The sequence below is a fragment of the Rhinoderma darwinii genome, chromosome 2 (genome assembly GCF_050947455.1).
Source record: "Rhinoderma darwinii isolate aRhiDar2 chromosome 2, aRhiDar2.hap1, whole genome shotgun sequence".
NCBI classification, from domain to species: Eukaryota; Metazoa; Chordata; class Amphibia; order Anura; family Rhinodermatidae; genus Rhinoderma; species Rhinoderma darwinii.
In genome coordinates, this window is record NC_134688.1 from 462353439 (window position 1) to 462371719 (window position 18281).

Here is an 18281-nt window from a genome sequence, read left to right on the forward strand (position 1 = left end):
TTAAAACGCCGCTCGCCGTGCGAAACAAAAAGTAGCGAATAAATCAGTCCTATATTTGTAATCCATTACATCTGCACAAAGTCTTCAGCGTCGCCAGCCAAGAGAAAATGACTTGGCTAAACTTGGCTAAGCTTAAACGTATGTGGTTTGCACTTGTTAAGCCTTGGAACGGCTGTGTGCCATACTTGCTAAGTGGTGTTAAGTCATAAAGTGCATTTCTGCTTTTTTAAGGTGCCATATGGTCTAGCGCAGATTAGAATAAACACCCTTATGTGATAGATGGGTAAGGCTGTTATCACGCTAGAGGGGCACTATTGCTTAAATTACAATTCCACCGAACATCGAAAAATCACCTGTAACTATAAGTCGTCTTGAGCCGTTCTGGGTCAAAACCAATATGGCGGCCATTACAGCTCCACATGGGTTGTCACTCAGCTTGCCAAGACTCCTGAATGGCAAATTTACCAAGTTATGCAGTGATATGCCCCTAGTAGAAGGTCGCTAATCCCTATGGAAGTTGTGACGGTGGTAATATTGGGGGCCATCCAGCTTTTCCAAAATCATATCTAACTAAAAAGTAAGATTTTAGAGATCAGGATGACTCAAGGATAATTTTTAACACGACGATGTATCGGCCATTTATTTTTTTTTAAAGGAAAATATACCTGCACATTTGACAACTTTTGAGAAGTGACATCAGGGAGGTTCCGAGAAACAAAGTATTAAGCGAAGAGCGGCGTGCAAATTTTTTAACATATGACCCGACTATTTACAAAGGACACCACTCCCAACCTGAGGCATTTGAATAACAAGTATTGCGTATGTCAGCCTTCATCACACCTCAAAATGAATACAAACCGTACCCCTAAACAAAAACAGAACCCAAACCAGACCCTCTACATAAACACAGATCCCCTTAAAGGGGTTGTCCAGTTTTTAGTAAATGAATGTAATTTTAGGCATAATTAAAAGTGATATAAATTTTCTAATATACTTTCTGTATTAACTCCTCAGGTTTTTCAAGATCTCTGCTTGTTGTTATTCAGTAGGAACATTCATTGTTTACTTCCAGTGAATAGTAATTCTGTCCATGGTCATGTGATGGACACACAGGCGCTGGGCTCGTAAGCAGACACAGCTCTGATACACATACTGTAACGAGCCCGGCACCTGTGTGTCCATCCCATGACCATGGACAGCATTTTATCCACTAGAAGTAAACAATGAATGTTCCTACTGAATGACAACAAGCAGAGATCTTGAAGAATTAATACAGGAAGTATATTGTAAAATGAGGTAACTTTTAATTATACAAAAAATAACATTTAATTGCTGAAAGCGGACCACATGAATACAGACACCAGACCCCATAAACTAATACAGAGCTCACACCAGACCCTAAAAAAATACAGACCCCCTAAATAAATAAAGACCCCAAAAAAAAAAACCCTATCTAAATTTGACCCCAGACCAGACCCCATAGATAAATACAGACCCCAGACCCTTAAACTAATACAGACTCCAGACCGGACTCCCTGAAGAAATACAGACCCCCTAAACAAATACGTACCTCCAAATTAAATAAATACCAGTTCCCCTCTAAATACAGACACCAGACCCAATAAATATATATATATATATATATATATATATATATACAGACCCAGACCACACACCCCAATAAAGACCAGACCCCAAACTAGACGCCCTAACAAATACAGAAGACAGACTCTTCAGTCCCATGCACCGCCACAGAAAAACATCAAAACTAGTGCAAAACCAATCAAATCCCTGTTTTCAATTTTCCAGGTAAAAAGAAAGCTGGAATCTGATTGGTTGCTATGGACAACGCCACTAGTTTTTAAAAATGTCCTCAGTAGTAAGGCCTCAGAGGTGAATGTTTTCATTGGTTACCATAGACGCTGGTAGTAGTAGTCGTAGTAGAAGTAGTGGTGGTAGTGGTGGTAGTGGTAGTAGTAGTAGTAGTAGTCGTAGTAGTCGTAGTAGTGGTGGTAGTGGTAGTATTAGTAGTGGTAGTAGTAGTGGTGGTGGTAGTGGTAGTAGTAGTAGTAGTAGTGGTGGTAGTAGTAGTGGTAGTAGTAGTAGTAGTAGTAGTGGTGGTAGTAGTAGTGGTAGTAGTAGTAGTGGTGGTAGTGGTGGTAGTCGTAGTAGTCGTAGTAGTAGTAGTAGTCGTAGTAGTCGTAGTAGTAGTAGTAGTAGTAGTAGTAGTAGTGGTGGTAGTGGTAGTAGTAGTAGTGGTAGTAGTAGTAGTGGTGGTAGTGGTAGTAGTAGTAGTAGTGCTGGTAGTAGTAGTGGTAGTAGTAGTAGTAGTAGTAGTGGTGGTAGTGGTAGTAGTCGTAGTAGTAGTAGTAGTAGTAGTAGTAGTAGTAGTAGTAGTGGTGGTAGTGGTGGTAGTCGTAGTAGTCGTAGTAGTAGTAGTAGTAGTAGTAGTAGTAGTAGTAGTAGTGGTGGTAGTGGTAGTCGTAGTAGTCGTAGTAGTAGTAGTAGTAGTCGTAGTAGTAGTAGTAGTAGTGGTGGTAGTGGTAGTGGTAGTAGTAGTAGTGGTAGTAGTAGTAGTGCTGGTAGTAGTAGTAGTAGTAGTGGTTGTAGTAGTCGTAGTAGTAGTAGTAGTAGTAGTAGTAGTAGTAGTAGTAGTAGTAGTGGTAGTAGTAGTAATAGTGGTAGTCGTAGTAGTCATAGTAGTCGTAGTAGTAGTAGTAGTAGTAGTAGTAGTAGTAGTAGTGGTGGTAGTAGTGGTAGTAGTAGTGGTAGTAGTGGCAGTAGTAGTAGTAGTAGTAGTGGTAGTAGTAGTAGTGGTCGTAGTAGTCGTAGTAGTAGTAGTGGTAGTGATAGTGGTAGTAGTAGTAGTAGTAGTAGTAGTAGTGGTAGTGATAGTGGTAGTAGTAGTCGTAGTAGTAGTAGTGGTCGTAGTAGTCGTAGTTGTAGTAGTGGTAGTGATAGTGGTAGTAGTAGTAGTAGTAGTAGTAGTAGTAGTGGTAGTGATAGTGGTAGTAGTAGTGGTAGTAGTAGTGGTAGTAGTAGTAGTGGGCGTAGTAGTCGTAGTAGTAGTAGTGGTAGTGATAGTGGTAGTAGTAGTAGTAGTAGTAGTAGTAGTAGTGGTAGTGATAGTGGTAGTAGTAGTCGTAGTAGTAGTAGTAGTAGTAGTGGTGGTAGTAGTGGTAGTAGTAGTGGTAGTAGTGGTAGTAGTAGTAGTGGTAGTCGTAGTAGTAGTAGTAGTTGTAGTAGTAGTAGTCGTAGTGATAGTGGTAGTAGTAGTAGTAGTAGTAGTAGTAGTAGTAGTGGTAGTGATAGTGGTAGTAGTAGTCGTAGTAGTAGTAGTAGTAGTAGTAGTAGTGGTAGTCGTAGTAGTAGTAGTAGTTGTAGTAGTAGTGTCATCTCCTTAGTCAATATGGCTGTGTGACCACATAAAGGAGTCATATTGTGAAGGTTTGGGATCGAGCCACTCTCTATTGTGTTCAAAGAGCCTGCGTGGCTGTACAGACATGTTACCTGAAGGCGTGCTTGCCAGCAGTCTGATAAACACGCCATTGTTTTGCTCACCCTAGAGCATTCCGCGTGTGAATACACTTTTGTGTGAGAGATTGATGTTGTTCTCTCCGGTTGCCCCAAATCTGGCTATATGCTTACATTCAACTGGAACCTTGGCACTATAAAATAAGCATAAATAATTGCGTCTCATATTTTGTTTTACAAAACTTACCTCAGTTTTAATTTAAACAGACAGGACGCGTATTTATTTTCAACGATCTTAACGGCGAAACATAATTGTTCCGACAGAGAATTTCCCATGAGGTTCCTACAGAGCTCAGCTAACAGGTTAATGAGATACACACACATGTATATATATATATATATATATATATATATATATATATATATATATATATATATATATATACACACACATACACTTATTGATATATACAGAGAGAAAGAGAGGTATGTATATATATAGGCAGGACGCAAAGCTGGTCGTAGACATTCGTTAGGGGCTGTCTCCGTTTCCAGAAGGGGCCCACAGCCCTTTGTCAGATGCAGCACTTGCGAAAGGTTAAAAAGGATTTGTCACCTCTCCTGACATGTCCGTCTTAGTGAATAATTGTATTCCCCATTAAATAAAAATTCTGGATCATATTTTCTTAGAACTCTGCATTGCGCCATTCCTCTGTTATTCCTCCTAGAATTTCATGAATAAATTGACAACTGGGTGTTACCATTCCCCTTGACAAAGGGGCGTGTCCCTACACAGTCTCACTCTGTCAGCGCTGAGTGGACATTCTCACACTGTGTAGGGACAAACCCCCAATTGGTAACACCCAGTTGTTAATTTATTCATACATTTCTAGGAAGAATAACAGAGGAACGGTACAATGGAGAGTTCTAAGAAAAGATGAATTGTTGTCTTATGGGGATTCAATTATTTACTAAAACTGACATGTTAGGAAAGGTGACATTTCCTCTTTAAATTTTATTTTCAGAGTTCAGAAATAGCGCCATTTTTATCCACAGGCTGTGTCTAGTATTGCAACTCTAGTCATCGGACTGGAGATGAGCTACAATACCGGACACAGTTATGGACAAGAAAGGTGCAGTTCCTTGGAAAAAACAGACACCTGTGGAATTTTATGAGCCCACACACGGTATCTGCATGCGCTTGGAAGTTTCGGCAGTGGACAAATGGCCTGTTGTTTCAATAGAGGGGGATAAGTGGCTGCCTTTTTATTTTGGCAACGCTTATCTCTAGAGAAAATAAAGCGTCAAAAAGGTGAAAAAAAAACAACAACCTGGCGTGTCCTTGCATCTTTCTGACATTCCAGGGTTGAAATCCGTGCAATTTGTCAACAGAAACCTATTAGTAATGTCCATGCATTTTTGGGAGACATTACTCTTGGCAATTCTGCTTATCCAAGTCCATGTCTTAGTCATCATTCTCTGGCCATAAAGCAAGTGCCTGTTTGCAGCAGTGAATTGAATGTAGAACATCAACTACATAACACTAAAAACATTACACCTTTCATCCAAAAAGTTACAAAGACTAGTAAAAAAAAAAGTAAAAACAAATGTCTGCTTTCAATAAAAAGTTGTTATATAGTTACATAGAATGAGCACAATGGCTGTCTGAACCGCAGCCGAAGAGCAACATGGGGTTTCCCCCTAAATATTCTTGCTTTGCCAAATATGGAAATCCCCTTTTATACTGGCCAAACTTCACAAAACAATGCCCAATGTGTCTTTATTAGCTGCATTACCCCCCATGTGCTAATATTCTGTCTGCTTTGTTAGACAATATGCTTGTAGAGACATGTCACATATCCATGTAATGTAACAGTAGTAACCAGTGAAGGGGGTAAATCATGATCAGAAAGCGATATTAAAATAATCTTCACAGGGTAGAAGGGGGGGGGGGGGTAAAAGAGGCAAATACCCACCACCATCCAGGGGCATCCATCACCCCCTTGGTATGATTCACAGCAGGGGTCGACTGTTCTTGTTGCACCAGCAGAGTTGTGACCCTGTTTGTAGTATGAGGTTATTATTTGGGAACATAGCAGCTTTATTATTTGGGCATATTATACAGTGCTATTTGGGGCACAGTATGGTGCTATATTTTTGGCATAGTATAAAGTTGTTTGGTTACGGTATGGAGTTGTAATTTGGGTAGAGAATGAAGCTGTTATTTGGGCACATTATCCTGCTAGTAGAGAGTTATGTATGGAGTTGTTATTTGGGTATAGTATAGTGCAATTTTTGGGTACAGAATGGCACTGTTATTTGGGCACAGTATCATGCTGTTATTTAGACATAGTCGAGAGTAATGTATGGTGCTGTTATTTGGGCACGGTATAGTGCATTTTTTGGGCACAGAATAGTGGTGTAATTTGGGCATAGTATAGAGTTATTTGGGTACAGTATAGAGTTATTTGGGTACAGTATGGAGTTGTCATTTGGGCATAATATAGAGTTATTTGGGTACAGTATGGAGTTGTCATTTGGGCATAATATAGAGTTATTTGGGTAAAGTATGGGGTTGTCATTTGGGCTGAGAATGGAACTGTTATTTGGGCACAGTATGGTGCAATATTTGGCACAGTATCATGCTATTAGTTTGATATAGTAGAGAGTTATGTTTGGAGTTGTCATTTGGGGATAGTATAGTGCTATTTTTGGGCACAGTATGGAGTTGTTATTTGGGCATAGTATAGTACAATTTTTGGGTATAGAATAGAAATGGTATTTGGGCACAGTATGCTGCTATTTTTGGGCACAGTATGGTGCTGCTATTTGGACATAATAGAGAGTTATGTAAGAAGTTGTTTATTGATCAGAGAATGGAAATGTTGGGCACAGTATGGTGCTATTTGGGCACAGTAATCTGCTTTTTCTTCGATGCAGCGTAATTGACCAATAAACTAATTGTCTTACTGTTTGTAATCTTTCACTATGTTGTATATTGTTGTACCGTTCACCATTTAACAATAGCTTGGTTTTGGTTTGCTATTGACCGACGTTCCAAAAATAAATCTGTGGGCCACAACGTTTTGTTTGGGAGCTTCCACAGGACCCTATGTTGCAGAATTTCCCCTACTTAGAACCGAGGGAGAAGCCTAAGAGTATGTTCACACACTAAAGTAAAAACGGCTGTAACATACGGAGCTGTTTTCAAGGGAAAACAGCCTCTGATTTTCAGCCATTTTTAAAGCATCAAACGTTTTTTTTATGCCGTTTTTGGAGCTGTTTTTCTATTGACTCAATGAAAAACGGCTGAAAAAACGGCTCAAGAAGGGACATGCACTTCTATTTACGGGGTGTTTTTTCAAAAGGCCGCGTAAAAAAACCCCCCGTCTGAACGAAACAAGGTTTTTCCAATTGAAATCAATGGGCAGATGTTTGGAGGAGTTCTACTTCCGTTTTTTCAGGGTCGTTTACACCCCCGAAAAAACACCCGAAAACACTGCGTGTGAACATACCCCTAGGGTACATCCAGCCTGTTTTATGCTATTTTTATGGGTAACTGAGATGATACATAAGTCCCAATATCGCCGTCGCCTGGAAAAGCCACTTTTTGAAGAAAAAAAGTCAGAGCTGTCAGTGTTTGGGGAGACTAAAAGTGAAACAATTATAAAGCGCGTTTCGGGCACCACATGCTCTGACGGATTGTAACTTAACATTTTTTTTTTAATAAAAATGTCTGCAACTGCAATGTGTGAACAGGGCCTTAAACTTTTGAGGGGCCTCTCTGGACTTGCTGAGATTTCAGAATAAGGACGTTTTTAGAAGATTAGTCGCAGGAATTCTTTCTGTCAGGCAAAAGAAAAACCTTGTTGCACCTGGGAGACTACAAAAGCGCGCTCCACAGAACAGGAATATCACTTTGCATGGTTTTGCATGCCTAAAGAGCGAGCCTCCCGTAGAAACGGCTTTGTAGCCTGAGTCTACAGAGAGGGTAATCTTTCAACCTCACGACTATTTGATGTGGTGTTTCTTCTTTTGTCCCCGTGCTTGTTTGGTTAGATGTTTCATATTAACAGGTGTACTTTCACTGTTGTGTGCGGAGTACATACGTGCGCAGAATATTGTAAAAATTTCATGAGAACGTTTTATAGCCCTTCCTGTGCCCACATGCAAAATGTATAAAAGAAAATCTGATGCCAAGACAAATCCCTATCAGATGCCATAATATCACCAAGCTAGTGGCTGCAAAATTACCCTCCCCATAAGGAAGCACATGCTCTCATCTGATTGGCTGTCATACTTCTGGGCTAGCTTGGAAACAACCAATATGGCCACCATTACCGATCACTTAAGGGTTGTCACCCATCTTTTTAACGCTCCCGAATGGCACATCATATCAAGAATACCCCTTTTTAAAATGCAGCCGGACTGGCGGTAGAAGTTGCCGCTGGCCATATATTTCTGGTCGCTGAAGAGAAATGTAGAAACGGCCAAAGCCAAATTCTGGCGTCTTTATTTTTTTACTGCGTACACCTTGCGGGTTAAATAATGTTATATTGTAATAGTTCTGGCTTTAATGGGCACAGCAATACCAAATATGTTTTGTTTTTGGCCTTATGCACACGACCGTAGCCATGTGCACGGCCGTGATTTTTGGGTCGGCCGGCCGGCCACGGAGTATCACCCGCAAATCGCGGGCCGTGCACATGGCCACGTCCATTATTTTCTATGAGCCTGGCCGTAATAAGACATGTCCGTTCTTTCTGCGGTCTAGTCTCTTGGGCCATGCACGGACCGTGGAAACCACGGTCGTGCACTGGGGCACCTCGGACGTGAAAAACGAGTCTCCCCACATTTGTGTGAACCTAGCAAAACTGTAAAGCCGGGTTCCCACGGGACAGCTACGATGCGTAAAAATCACGCAGCATTTCCGACATAGATCCTGCAGTACATTCCGTCTGAAAAATCGCACCACATTGTGGGGCGGTGTTTCGAATGGAATATCCGAATGGAATATCAGCTGCGGAAGAAAGCCGTTCATACTTAGCCTCTCCCTCCTCTGACGCCCGCTCCGGCCTCCCTGGATGACATTGCAGGCCACGTGACGCTGCAGCCTGTGATTGGCTGCAGCGGTCACATGGGATGCAACGTCATCCCAGGAGGCCCGACCGCAGGAAGAAGGAGGGCGTTCTGGGTAAATATGATTTTTTTTATTTTTCCGGAGTTGCGATTTTTGCAGCGTAATCTATCTGAATACGCCACAAAACTTGGCATTCTGTTGCGAGTTTTGCATCCCCATTGAATTCAATGGGGGAAAACCCGAACAGAATTTTATTGCGGAAATTCCGTAGCGTTTATGCTACGTGGGAACCCGACCTTAGGGTAAGGTCACACAGGGTGGATACGCTACGTAAAGGTACACAGCGTAGCCGCCCTGGCGGCCGCAGGTAGTTCCGTCTGAAAAACTGTACCAAATGTCGGAATGTCCGCTGCAGAAAACAGAAGGGAAAAAAAAATTGTGCATACATATGATCTGAGGTCCTGCAGACCGACCTGCAGCGGTCACATGGGATAAAACGTCAACCCAGGAGGCCGGCCTAGGCGAGGAAGCACAGAATTCTGGGTAAGTATAAGATTTTTTTTTTATGAGTTTACATTTTTGTGCCGGAATCGCAGCTTTTCCGGCGCAAAAATCGTAACATCTGCTATTTGTTGCGGTTTTTACCTCCCCATTGAATTCAATGGGAAAAAGCCAAAACAAAAAAGCAGCGATTACGCAAATACAAATGACATGATGCGGATTAAAAAACCACACCGCAGGTTATTTTCTGTTTTCTTGAGTTTAGGACGAAATGCTCCTTAGGCCCAGTTCACACTGTGACTTTTGGCTGTGGCTGAGGGCGAAAAATGCAGCAAAAACCGTGGACAAAAGCGCAGGCAGGTCAAAATCTGCCTCAAAATTCCTGAAGGAATTTGAGGCACATTTTTTCTCTATCTGCAAAATACTCCATGTGAACTAGGCCTTAGGATTAAATCTGAATTGTACCTAAGAATGTGGCTTTGAGTTTGTCAATGGCACGAAGCTCGATTTAAAACATATATTTTAGGCTTTATATTCATTTAACAACTTCTTCTTCTTCTGGCCCACAAGTAATAATTCCTATTTTGTGGTCTTTTGCACAATATTTGTAGCAAATATACAATTCTGCTTTCCATCTGTTTCTCCCAAATCCTTCCAAGCGGTAGTGAAAGTGTCCTCGCACGCACATCTATATTATTTTAGTGCATACCACTTGCTGCATTGCATTCTTAGCGAACTTCTTTTAACACAAGATCCCTGAAAAACAGCTGTGATCCCGGCCGACCGTGGCAAGGGAAAAATAGCACACACAAGAGGCCTGTATGTTTTTTTGGCTTTCAGGAAACTTGTTTTACGTCACGCTAATTTAGTTATTTATTTTGGACTGTTATGGCTTATTATGTCCATTTTACATGTAAAATAAAATATTCAAAATATATAATTATATAATAAGTAATGGTATATCATTTATTATCTAATTTTTTTTAATGATTTATTATTATTTTTGTATTTTCTTCTTTAAACTAAACTTATTTTTAAATACATTTTCTATTTGGAAAACAATGTATATATATATATATATATATATTATTATTTTTTTCTTTATTTTTTCTTTTTTTAAACCTTCTGTTAACTTCTACCCAATTTTGTGCACCCTCCTGCAATTTTATCTAAATATAATGTTTATTGTGTTTATTTTTTTCGTCCTTTCAATGGGATGTAAACTTTAGATGTGTCTTGAATTCGAGAGTGAGTACTGCAGAACTGCGTTGTACCTCGGTATCAGCTGCGTAGAAGAGTGGGGGAAGGGTAGTGACAACTACCACAACTTTTCTGGCTCAGAACATTAGTTATTACTTTTCGAGACCGTACAATAATTAATTTCACACTGTCATACTGCCCCACTATGGACTAAATAGGATTCAAAATTGATACGAAAAAGGTTCAGATCGAAACGCGTAGTAGAAGCCAAATTTGATATCATGTCATTAGGAAAATTTTTAGCAATACATATTCAACAAATAATAAATGACTAAAAAAAATAAAAATAAATACAATCAAAAACCGGCAAATAAATGGTCTCAGCCGTTAATAAACCTAATCTCCTGAGATTTCTATGGGATACGTATGAGGCCTGTGTCTGACATGTGTGTCTGCGTGTGGGACTTGTCACCTGTTGTCTCTTTAGCCCTGCGTCCAGGGACTTCAATCCTCCTGTATCAGATTTTAAAGAGCGTTGCAAACATTTTAAGTGCTCATTCTACGGTTCTGCACGACACGCAGAACTGCTTCAATGTTTCCAGAATGTCTTATGTCTGAATATTTATGGCAATGACTTTGGTGGTGTTTTAATACATTTTTAAAAGTTGAAAATTTTATTGTAAAACGTATCTACGCAATAAAAAAAACTATAAAATAACAGTTCTAAGGTAGATTCTCAAGAAATAATTCTCAAATGGTGTGGAGCTTATCGAATGACGTAAAACTATTTTACACAAGAGATATCCCCCCTGTGATTCTTAGAGAGACGGATAGTGTAATAGGTTGAATTTAAAGAGGTATTCCCATGTCGGACATTTATGGCATATCCGCAGTGGATGGAGCCAAGCAACAGCGGCAGAAGGATGAACGGGGGTCAAGGTGCAGCTAGAGATAGGTGCGGGTCCTAGTGGTGGCACACGTAGCTATCGGACATTTATGGCATATCCTTTGGATTTGCCATAAATGTCATAAATGGGAATACCCCTTTAACTGCATAGCAAATAGAGATATACTTTAGGTCACTGATTTATAAAAACCTCTAAAATGTTCTTTACAAGGAGATTGCACCAGATAAACGGTGCCCCAAATGGAGTTTTTGAGGTACAACCAAAAGCGTCCGTTGTATTCTTATTACGGCGCTCTCTAGTGTATCCTAGCGTTTTAGTTCTACAGCTCCTATACAGACCTATGCATCTCTATGGTAACAGACTACAAACAAACCCTGTGTAGTCTGATCATGCTTTCATACTTCCATCTGCCCCCTAAGTCTTTCTAACTAATTAACCATCCTCATACAGTTTACATCGGCCCATGTAAAGGGCCTTTCAACGAATGACGAGCAACCTGCTCATTATTTGCCGAAATCTCATTTATTAAAACTAGTGCAAACAAAAAGTTGAGGGATTGTCCAGGTCAGCCAGTCACTTATAGCAGGAATTTGGCTGTCAGAGGTTATGGGAAATGCCTCCACTTTTTCTTTGCATTAGTTTTTTTTAAAGGGTTGTCTGAGATTAAAAAAGGGTAATTTTTCTATTTTCAAAAACAGTGCCACTCTTGGTCATGGCCTTCATCTAGTAGTGTAGCTCCGTCCCCAGTCAATAGCAGACACAACTCATTGACAAAACTGGCTCTGTTCTTGGGGGAAAAAAAGTAGCCACATTTTTTTTAAATCCCAGATAACCCTTTCAAATAAAGGGGGTTTTACACTGGCCGATTATCGTGCAGACGAGCGTTCATAGAATTGCCTTGAACATATGTTGGTCGTATTGTTTTAAAAGAGTAAAATATTATCGTTGTCGGCAGCACATCTCGGTGTGTAAACAGGGTCGCGCTGCCGACATGATAGTAATGGATGGGGACGAGCGATCGGAGTAACGACCGCTCGTCCCCATCCATAGCTCCGTGTGACATGAGCAAACGAGAGCCAATCAACGATGTCTCCTTGATCGGTGCTCGCTGCACCGGCCGAATATCGGCTGGTGTTAAACTCCCTTAAGACCCAACCTAACATAAACCTTCATCAAGATAAGATGGTCTGCAGCTCACTACTAGACTCTCAAGTGATGTAAACTAACAGAGCACTTCAGCTCTAACTAAAGAAAGAATTTCTCTAGTAGATTATAGATGTGTAGTAAAAAAAAACAAAAAAAAAAACAGACGAAAATCAACATGCCTAGATGTCCAGACAGACTAAAAAGTAAACCAGCATTACAACAATCAAACAAAACTGCTTTCCCTCATCAAAGGGGTTGTCCAGTTTAGGAAACCCACTTCCATAAACCATATTGGGGAATTTTGAGTTAATAGAGGGGTGTCCCCTGTTCCGGATCCTCATCTCTTGATCAGAGAGGAAAGCGGTTATAAAGAGTGTCTCTCTCTCTCTGGAGGACCTGTCTGGTCCTGTATTACACAGACAACCCATTGATTTGAATAGGCAATGTGTAATTCTTCCTTTCCCCTGTGGTGGCGCTGCAGGGAAATTGAACCCTTACTGCCAGGCTTCCCCAAAAATAACAGCTGATCGCTGGGGGTCCCAACAAGAGGATACTTTGTGATCAACTTATTGTCAAGGGACCTTTCTAACAAGTAGGGACTGTCAAAACACAAAAATTCCTTAAACCACAACAAATATTTTGAATATTATAAATAATTGTCCTCCAATTTTTGTTAAAATAAATAAAATAAAATATATACCTTAATCTGGCACTCGATAGTCGAGAGTTGATTCAGAATAGATCTCAAAAATAAAATAATAGCAGTGAATTATACTTTTGGGTGCTTTTATTTTTGGGATTATACTAATTTTCCTGGACTGTAAAAATCTGTAAAATCTGTACCGCTTAAAAATAATGTTTTTGCCTGGTTATCCATGGAGTCCAAAGGATTCTGGGATATCTATATAAAAACCTGCCAACAGCCACATTTTTAAAAGGACAGCCCACAAAAAGGGGCAAACATTATGCAAATTTGTATTAAAAGGGGTATTTCCGCAAGCTTTGGGGGTATTCCCTGGAATGGGCTCAGTTTACAAATGACCCGTGATTTGGGAATAAAATTTTGGTAAGTATGCTGTATATATATATAAATATACTGCAGTTGTGAACTCACCTTGTATCTGAGTCTGTGTCTGAGGATTAAATGCTGTGGAGTGGTTCAGAGATGATCGTGGGTTGGGAGTGGGAGTCGGATGGTGCGGACTGACCCTCATCGCCGTTCGGCGCAACTGTTCCAGTTCGCTGAGCCGTTCTGAAAACGACAAGCCACCTGGTTTAGTCTGCTCATCTAATTTCTGCCGATGCCCTGTTAATATGAAGTAGATAAAAAATGGCTCAAACTAAATCATAAATGTACAGACATAGTATAGATATAGTGTCATACTGAATCTGCACAGAGGAAATCCCCCGATACATGGGTCCATGACGGATCAATTGTGCCGCTCTATAAAGAATGGTGGTCTCTTCAATTAGAGTACTGGAAGGGTCCCAGCTCCCGAACCCCCAGCAATAAAATCTACTCTCATGTTACTATCCATGTCAGAAGATGATTTAAAGGGATATTTGATATACGTGCTCCCCAAAAAGGACGGTTTTCCTAATGCTGCCCCCTATGCACCGTGTCAGTACTTCAGTTTCTAGTATTATATTTCCTTTAAGACAAATCATTTTCAACATTTCTATTCCTTGACCACCTCTCATCACAATATCATTGTGTGTTTTCCCTTCCTGAGATTTTTTTATTTTTTATTCTTCAACATGGAGCGGGATAATTTTTTCCAGCTGTCCCAAAATTTACATTTCAAAGCAAAATTTCCAGTTGCTACAATTTCTAAAATGAAAGTATGTGTAAACTTTTATTGGGACTGGAGATGTGAGCGGCCTGTTCTCTCTTCCTCCCGCTAGTTCCTTTGGCGAACACGGCACCGTATCACATTTCACACCGCACTGAGAAATGGAGCCAGCTTTATTGCAATGATTTTATCTGGGTAAAAAAAAAAAGTGCACTATGATTTTTTATTTTTTTCCGTTTGGCAGGAATACGTTGCTTGAGCTTCTTAACTTGTCAAGCATGCAAATCCCAGGCCTCTGTTTAGCTCTCCAGTTCATGACAGTGGACTTGAATGCAAACATATTGAGTCACGCAAGCCATTTACATGTTGGTCACGTGATAATATGATCTATTTTCAGTGTCAGTCTTCCATTCTACGGTCAGCGATGGCAAAGGCGAAACTCGGAGCGCTATTCATGCTAATTTTCTACCATAGAAAAAAAAAAAAACTAGGACTATATAAGTCACTATACTGGTTTTGTCCAGTAATTTACCCCACAGTGACCTGATCCAGCGAAGGGGTTCATAAAAGGATAGAGGATCCCATAATGAATAATTACTATTTCAAATTCAGATTTTTTTTCCCCCTTTAAAAGGATTGTCTCATCTGGCGATCAGCTGTTAGCACTGGGGGAAACTGTGGGCGGCCACTGCAGGGGAAGTGCGGTATTACAAGGAGCCCAAATCAAATCAATTCAAATGTAATGTAAAACATGGTCACACAAAGTCCTCCAGAACGGGAGCTGCTCTTTGTATCGGCTTTCTGCTCTGGCTAACAGAGGGGGTCCCAAGCAGGATACCTTTCTTTATTACGTCCATATACCCTAATAGGGCACATAGTCAGGTGTGTCCCTAAGAGGGTTTTCCACCCAGAAAATGAAATTAGCCATATATTGGTAAATTAGAAGTAAGAGCAACATTCAAGGTTTGGTAATTATGTTTTATATACTTAGGGAGATATTGATATTTTAGTATTTTGATGTGGCGGCCATTTTTAAACTTGTGCCAACAGGAAGTGCAGTCATATTGGTTGTCACCTTAGAATTAACTTCTTAGAAACTGATGGCGCAGAGGTCATTATGTCATTGATTGAGCATGCTGATAAAAAGATAGCTAATTCATGGGTGACAACTAATATTGCTGCACTTCCTGTTGTCACTTTTAGAAAAATGGCCGCCACAAGAAAACAGAAAAATGCCAATATCATTGTAAGGAAATAAAACATCATGACCAAACTTTGTCTGCTGCTGTAACTTCCAATTGACTAATATATGGCAAATTTTATTTTTGGGCTGGAAATCCACTTTAAAACTCATTACCGTGTCACCGTTTGAGCTGCCTACATTTGGAACATGGCTACGATCTCCCAATAATAAGCTAGTTTTTTCCTTCACATGAGAGATTTTGCTCATTTCACAAGGGCTGACTGTTCCTGGGTGTATAAACTACTTTTTTTGCGTGCTGTTCCCATAAGGAACGTGAAATTTCATCTAAAACTGGGGGAAGGAAGTTGTTTCAACACAATTTTCTTGGAAGAAACTGACATTTTGGCTCGCTGGAGAATATGTCTACTTCTGTCCTGCAGAAAATTCGCTCTTTTTGTTTTTTCGGGTCAGGTCGCTGCTCAAACAGTAAAATAACAGGAACCTGAAAATTGTAGGTTGTGTATGTACAGGCCGCCGGCTTCCTGCATTCTGAATATATCAGATCTCTGGGCTGCTGAAGAATAACGTGTTGTGTTGGGATGGATAATTAGAGCTGCATGCTGCCGGTGACCTGGGAACAGAGGTGAATGGTTTTAGCAATAATTAACAGCTACTTCTGCTTCCAGAGTCATGTAAAATAAACATACAAAGAAGCCCTGCATGGTCCCAGTCAACTGAGAGCGGGTATTGTAAGCCCTGGGCCTGGCCGCAATACAATAATAGTACATGGAGGGGCACCGTTTCCTCAGGCCTCAGCTTATTGCCTTCGCGACTGCTCGGGTGTTTCTGACAACCAATCAATGATAGGAATGGGGAGGACAGGGGTGTTATACCTTGCCGGGACCCCTCCAATAACTGTTCCTGAATAGAGAGATGACCATGCATGTGTGAAAACCTCACCAATGGGTCAAGGCCTACTAGGCTTGAAGAGCCCGTGATAACCTGCTTTATGCTTGTCAAGCCAAGGGTGAGGTAGACAGGGTGCCCACTGTGACTCAAGGGCCCCATGGACAATATATGACTGGAGCCGGTCTAGTACAACATCAACTTCATGTCTGTCCTTCTAAATATCTTTTAAAAATCAATATAGGGGGATGGGGGACATATAATTAACGCACCCAATGTGTTTCAATGGATTTATAAGTTGCGTGTTGTCTCAAAAGTAACTTCCATCTCTATCTGATCCATCCATTTCCTTATGTGATGTTTATTTATTTTCTTCTATCCCTCCTTTGCTTAGTATATTCTGCAGACTGATATTTTAGGTTGCCTAGTAACCACCTGACTTTCTTTCTAGGTGACCACCATCTGAATACATGTAGCTACATGCACTGAAGTGGTCATAGGGGTTTATAGCTGCTATGCAACAGACTGCTTCTCCATGCCACACAGACTTGTTTTTTGACGACTCTAAAAGTCTCGAGGGAAGTGCATGCTGGGAAGTCCCCTTCTGCAATACCTAGGTAACAAAAGTCAACTCTATACATTATTTATTGCGTACACCACATCACAAATCTATTTGATATTATAATATTCTTTCCTTGGCGTATTCCCTGAGCGGAGTCCCTTTATTTAGCGTTAGGCTTATTGTATGAGAATAGAGGAGGACATTGATGAGATGATGTATCTACAGTATGTTCAATGGAAGGCATTAAATAAAAACTCAGGATGAAAGTAACACATGACTGTATAAACTTGTAAGTAACCGCTCACTACTCTCTGGCCGACATCCATCTGGCGGGGACGGCAGAGTCTAATAGTGAAGCAGGCGTAGCATGTTGGCAGACCCTTGCCATCTCCTGCATTAATATGAACTGTAAATATTAATTCTTGTCAGGACGGTAATTGAAGCATTCAGAGGAGATATCATTTTGCCACCTCTCATCAGGAGGTTTATTTGCATGGATAAAAGATGATTATTTTTTATCGTAAATACAAAGTCAGGCAGCTGACGATTACCGCACTCATTTCTAGACAAGCCAAGAGTCTGTAGTAACAAGTACTAATCCAGAACCTGATGGTCCATAACATTTATTCCCAATTCTGGATTAGCAGACGATTACGTGGCCATTCGTCATTATAAAATCACTTAGAGTGGTTGTCTAGTTTAAAATGCCCAATTTTATATACCCTATTATGGGGGTCCTCTGTTCAGGATCCTCATCTCTTGGCAAGAGTGGAGAGCAGTTACAAAGAGCGTCTCTCGCTCTGGAGGACCTGTCCTGTCCTGTATTACACAGACAAGCCATCATTTTGAATGAGAAGTGTGTAATGCTTAATTTCCCCTGTGGAGGCGCTGCAGGGAAATTGAGAATTTACTGCTAGGTTTCCCCACAGATCAGATCTGATCACTGGGGGATCCAGCAGGAGGACACTTTGTGATCTGATTATTGTCAAGAGACACTTCTAACAAGTAGCGACTGTTTACAGCAGAGAATCCCTTTAATCCAGAGCCTGATGGTCTGGAATTCTTGCTAACGCTAAACCTAATAAAAAATTACCAATATCAAATTCTAAAAATGGTCCATCTTTTTCAGGTTGCAAGTGCATTTTAAAGGATTTTCAGGTTTCGGTGAGCAGAATCCCCCTCTAGAACAACTGACTGCTGTAAAAAACTACTTCCACTCTGGAGGACATTGGGGCATTGCATTGAACAAGTTGATTGTTGGAAGTCTTAGCGCTGTTCCTACACTTCACCCCCAAGTTCTGGTCACGAGCGTCCCTTTCATGAGGTCCCTCCTTTAGATGACCTCAATGCAATACTAAATGTGTTTACGGCAGCCTGTCAATAACCAATTTAGAGAGGTGGTTGTGGTGCCCATTGCGGTGCCCTGCAGGATTATTATTAGATTACACCAATTTATTAAAATATTCATGAGTTAATTTCTGACTGACTGGGTGGCAAGACCATACATAACATAGAGGAAGATCATGGC

At 40.6% G+C, this 18281-nt stretch overlaps 1 protein-coding gene across 1 annotated transcript in view; it reads right to left on the minus strand.

The window, feature by feature from the left end:
• RUNX1 (RUNX family transcription factor 1) overlaps window positions 1–18281 on the minus strand; it is a 96686-nt gene that overhangs the window by 31832 nt on the left and 46573 nt on the right. The window contains exon 4 of the mRNA XM_075854591.1: window positions 13424–13615. Coding sequence (XP_075710706.1) covers window positions 13424–13615 — 192 coding nt within the window. The remainder of the gene's footprint in view (window positions 1–13423; window positions 13616–18281) is intronic.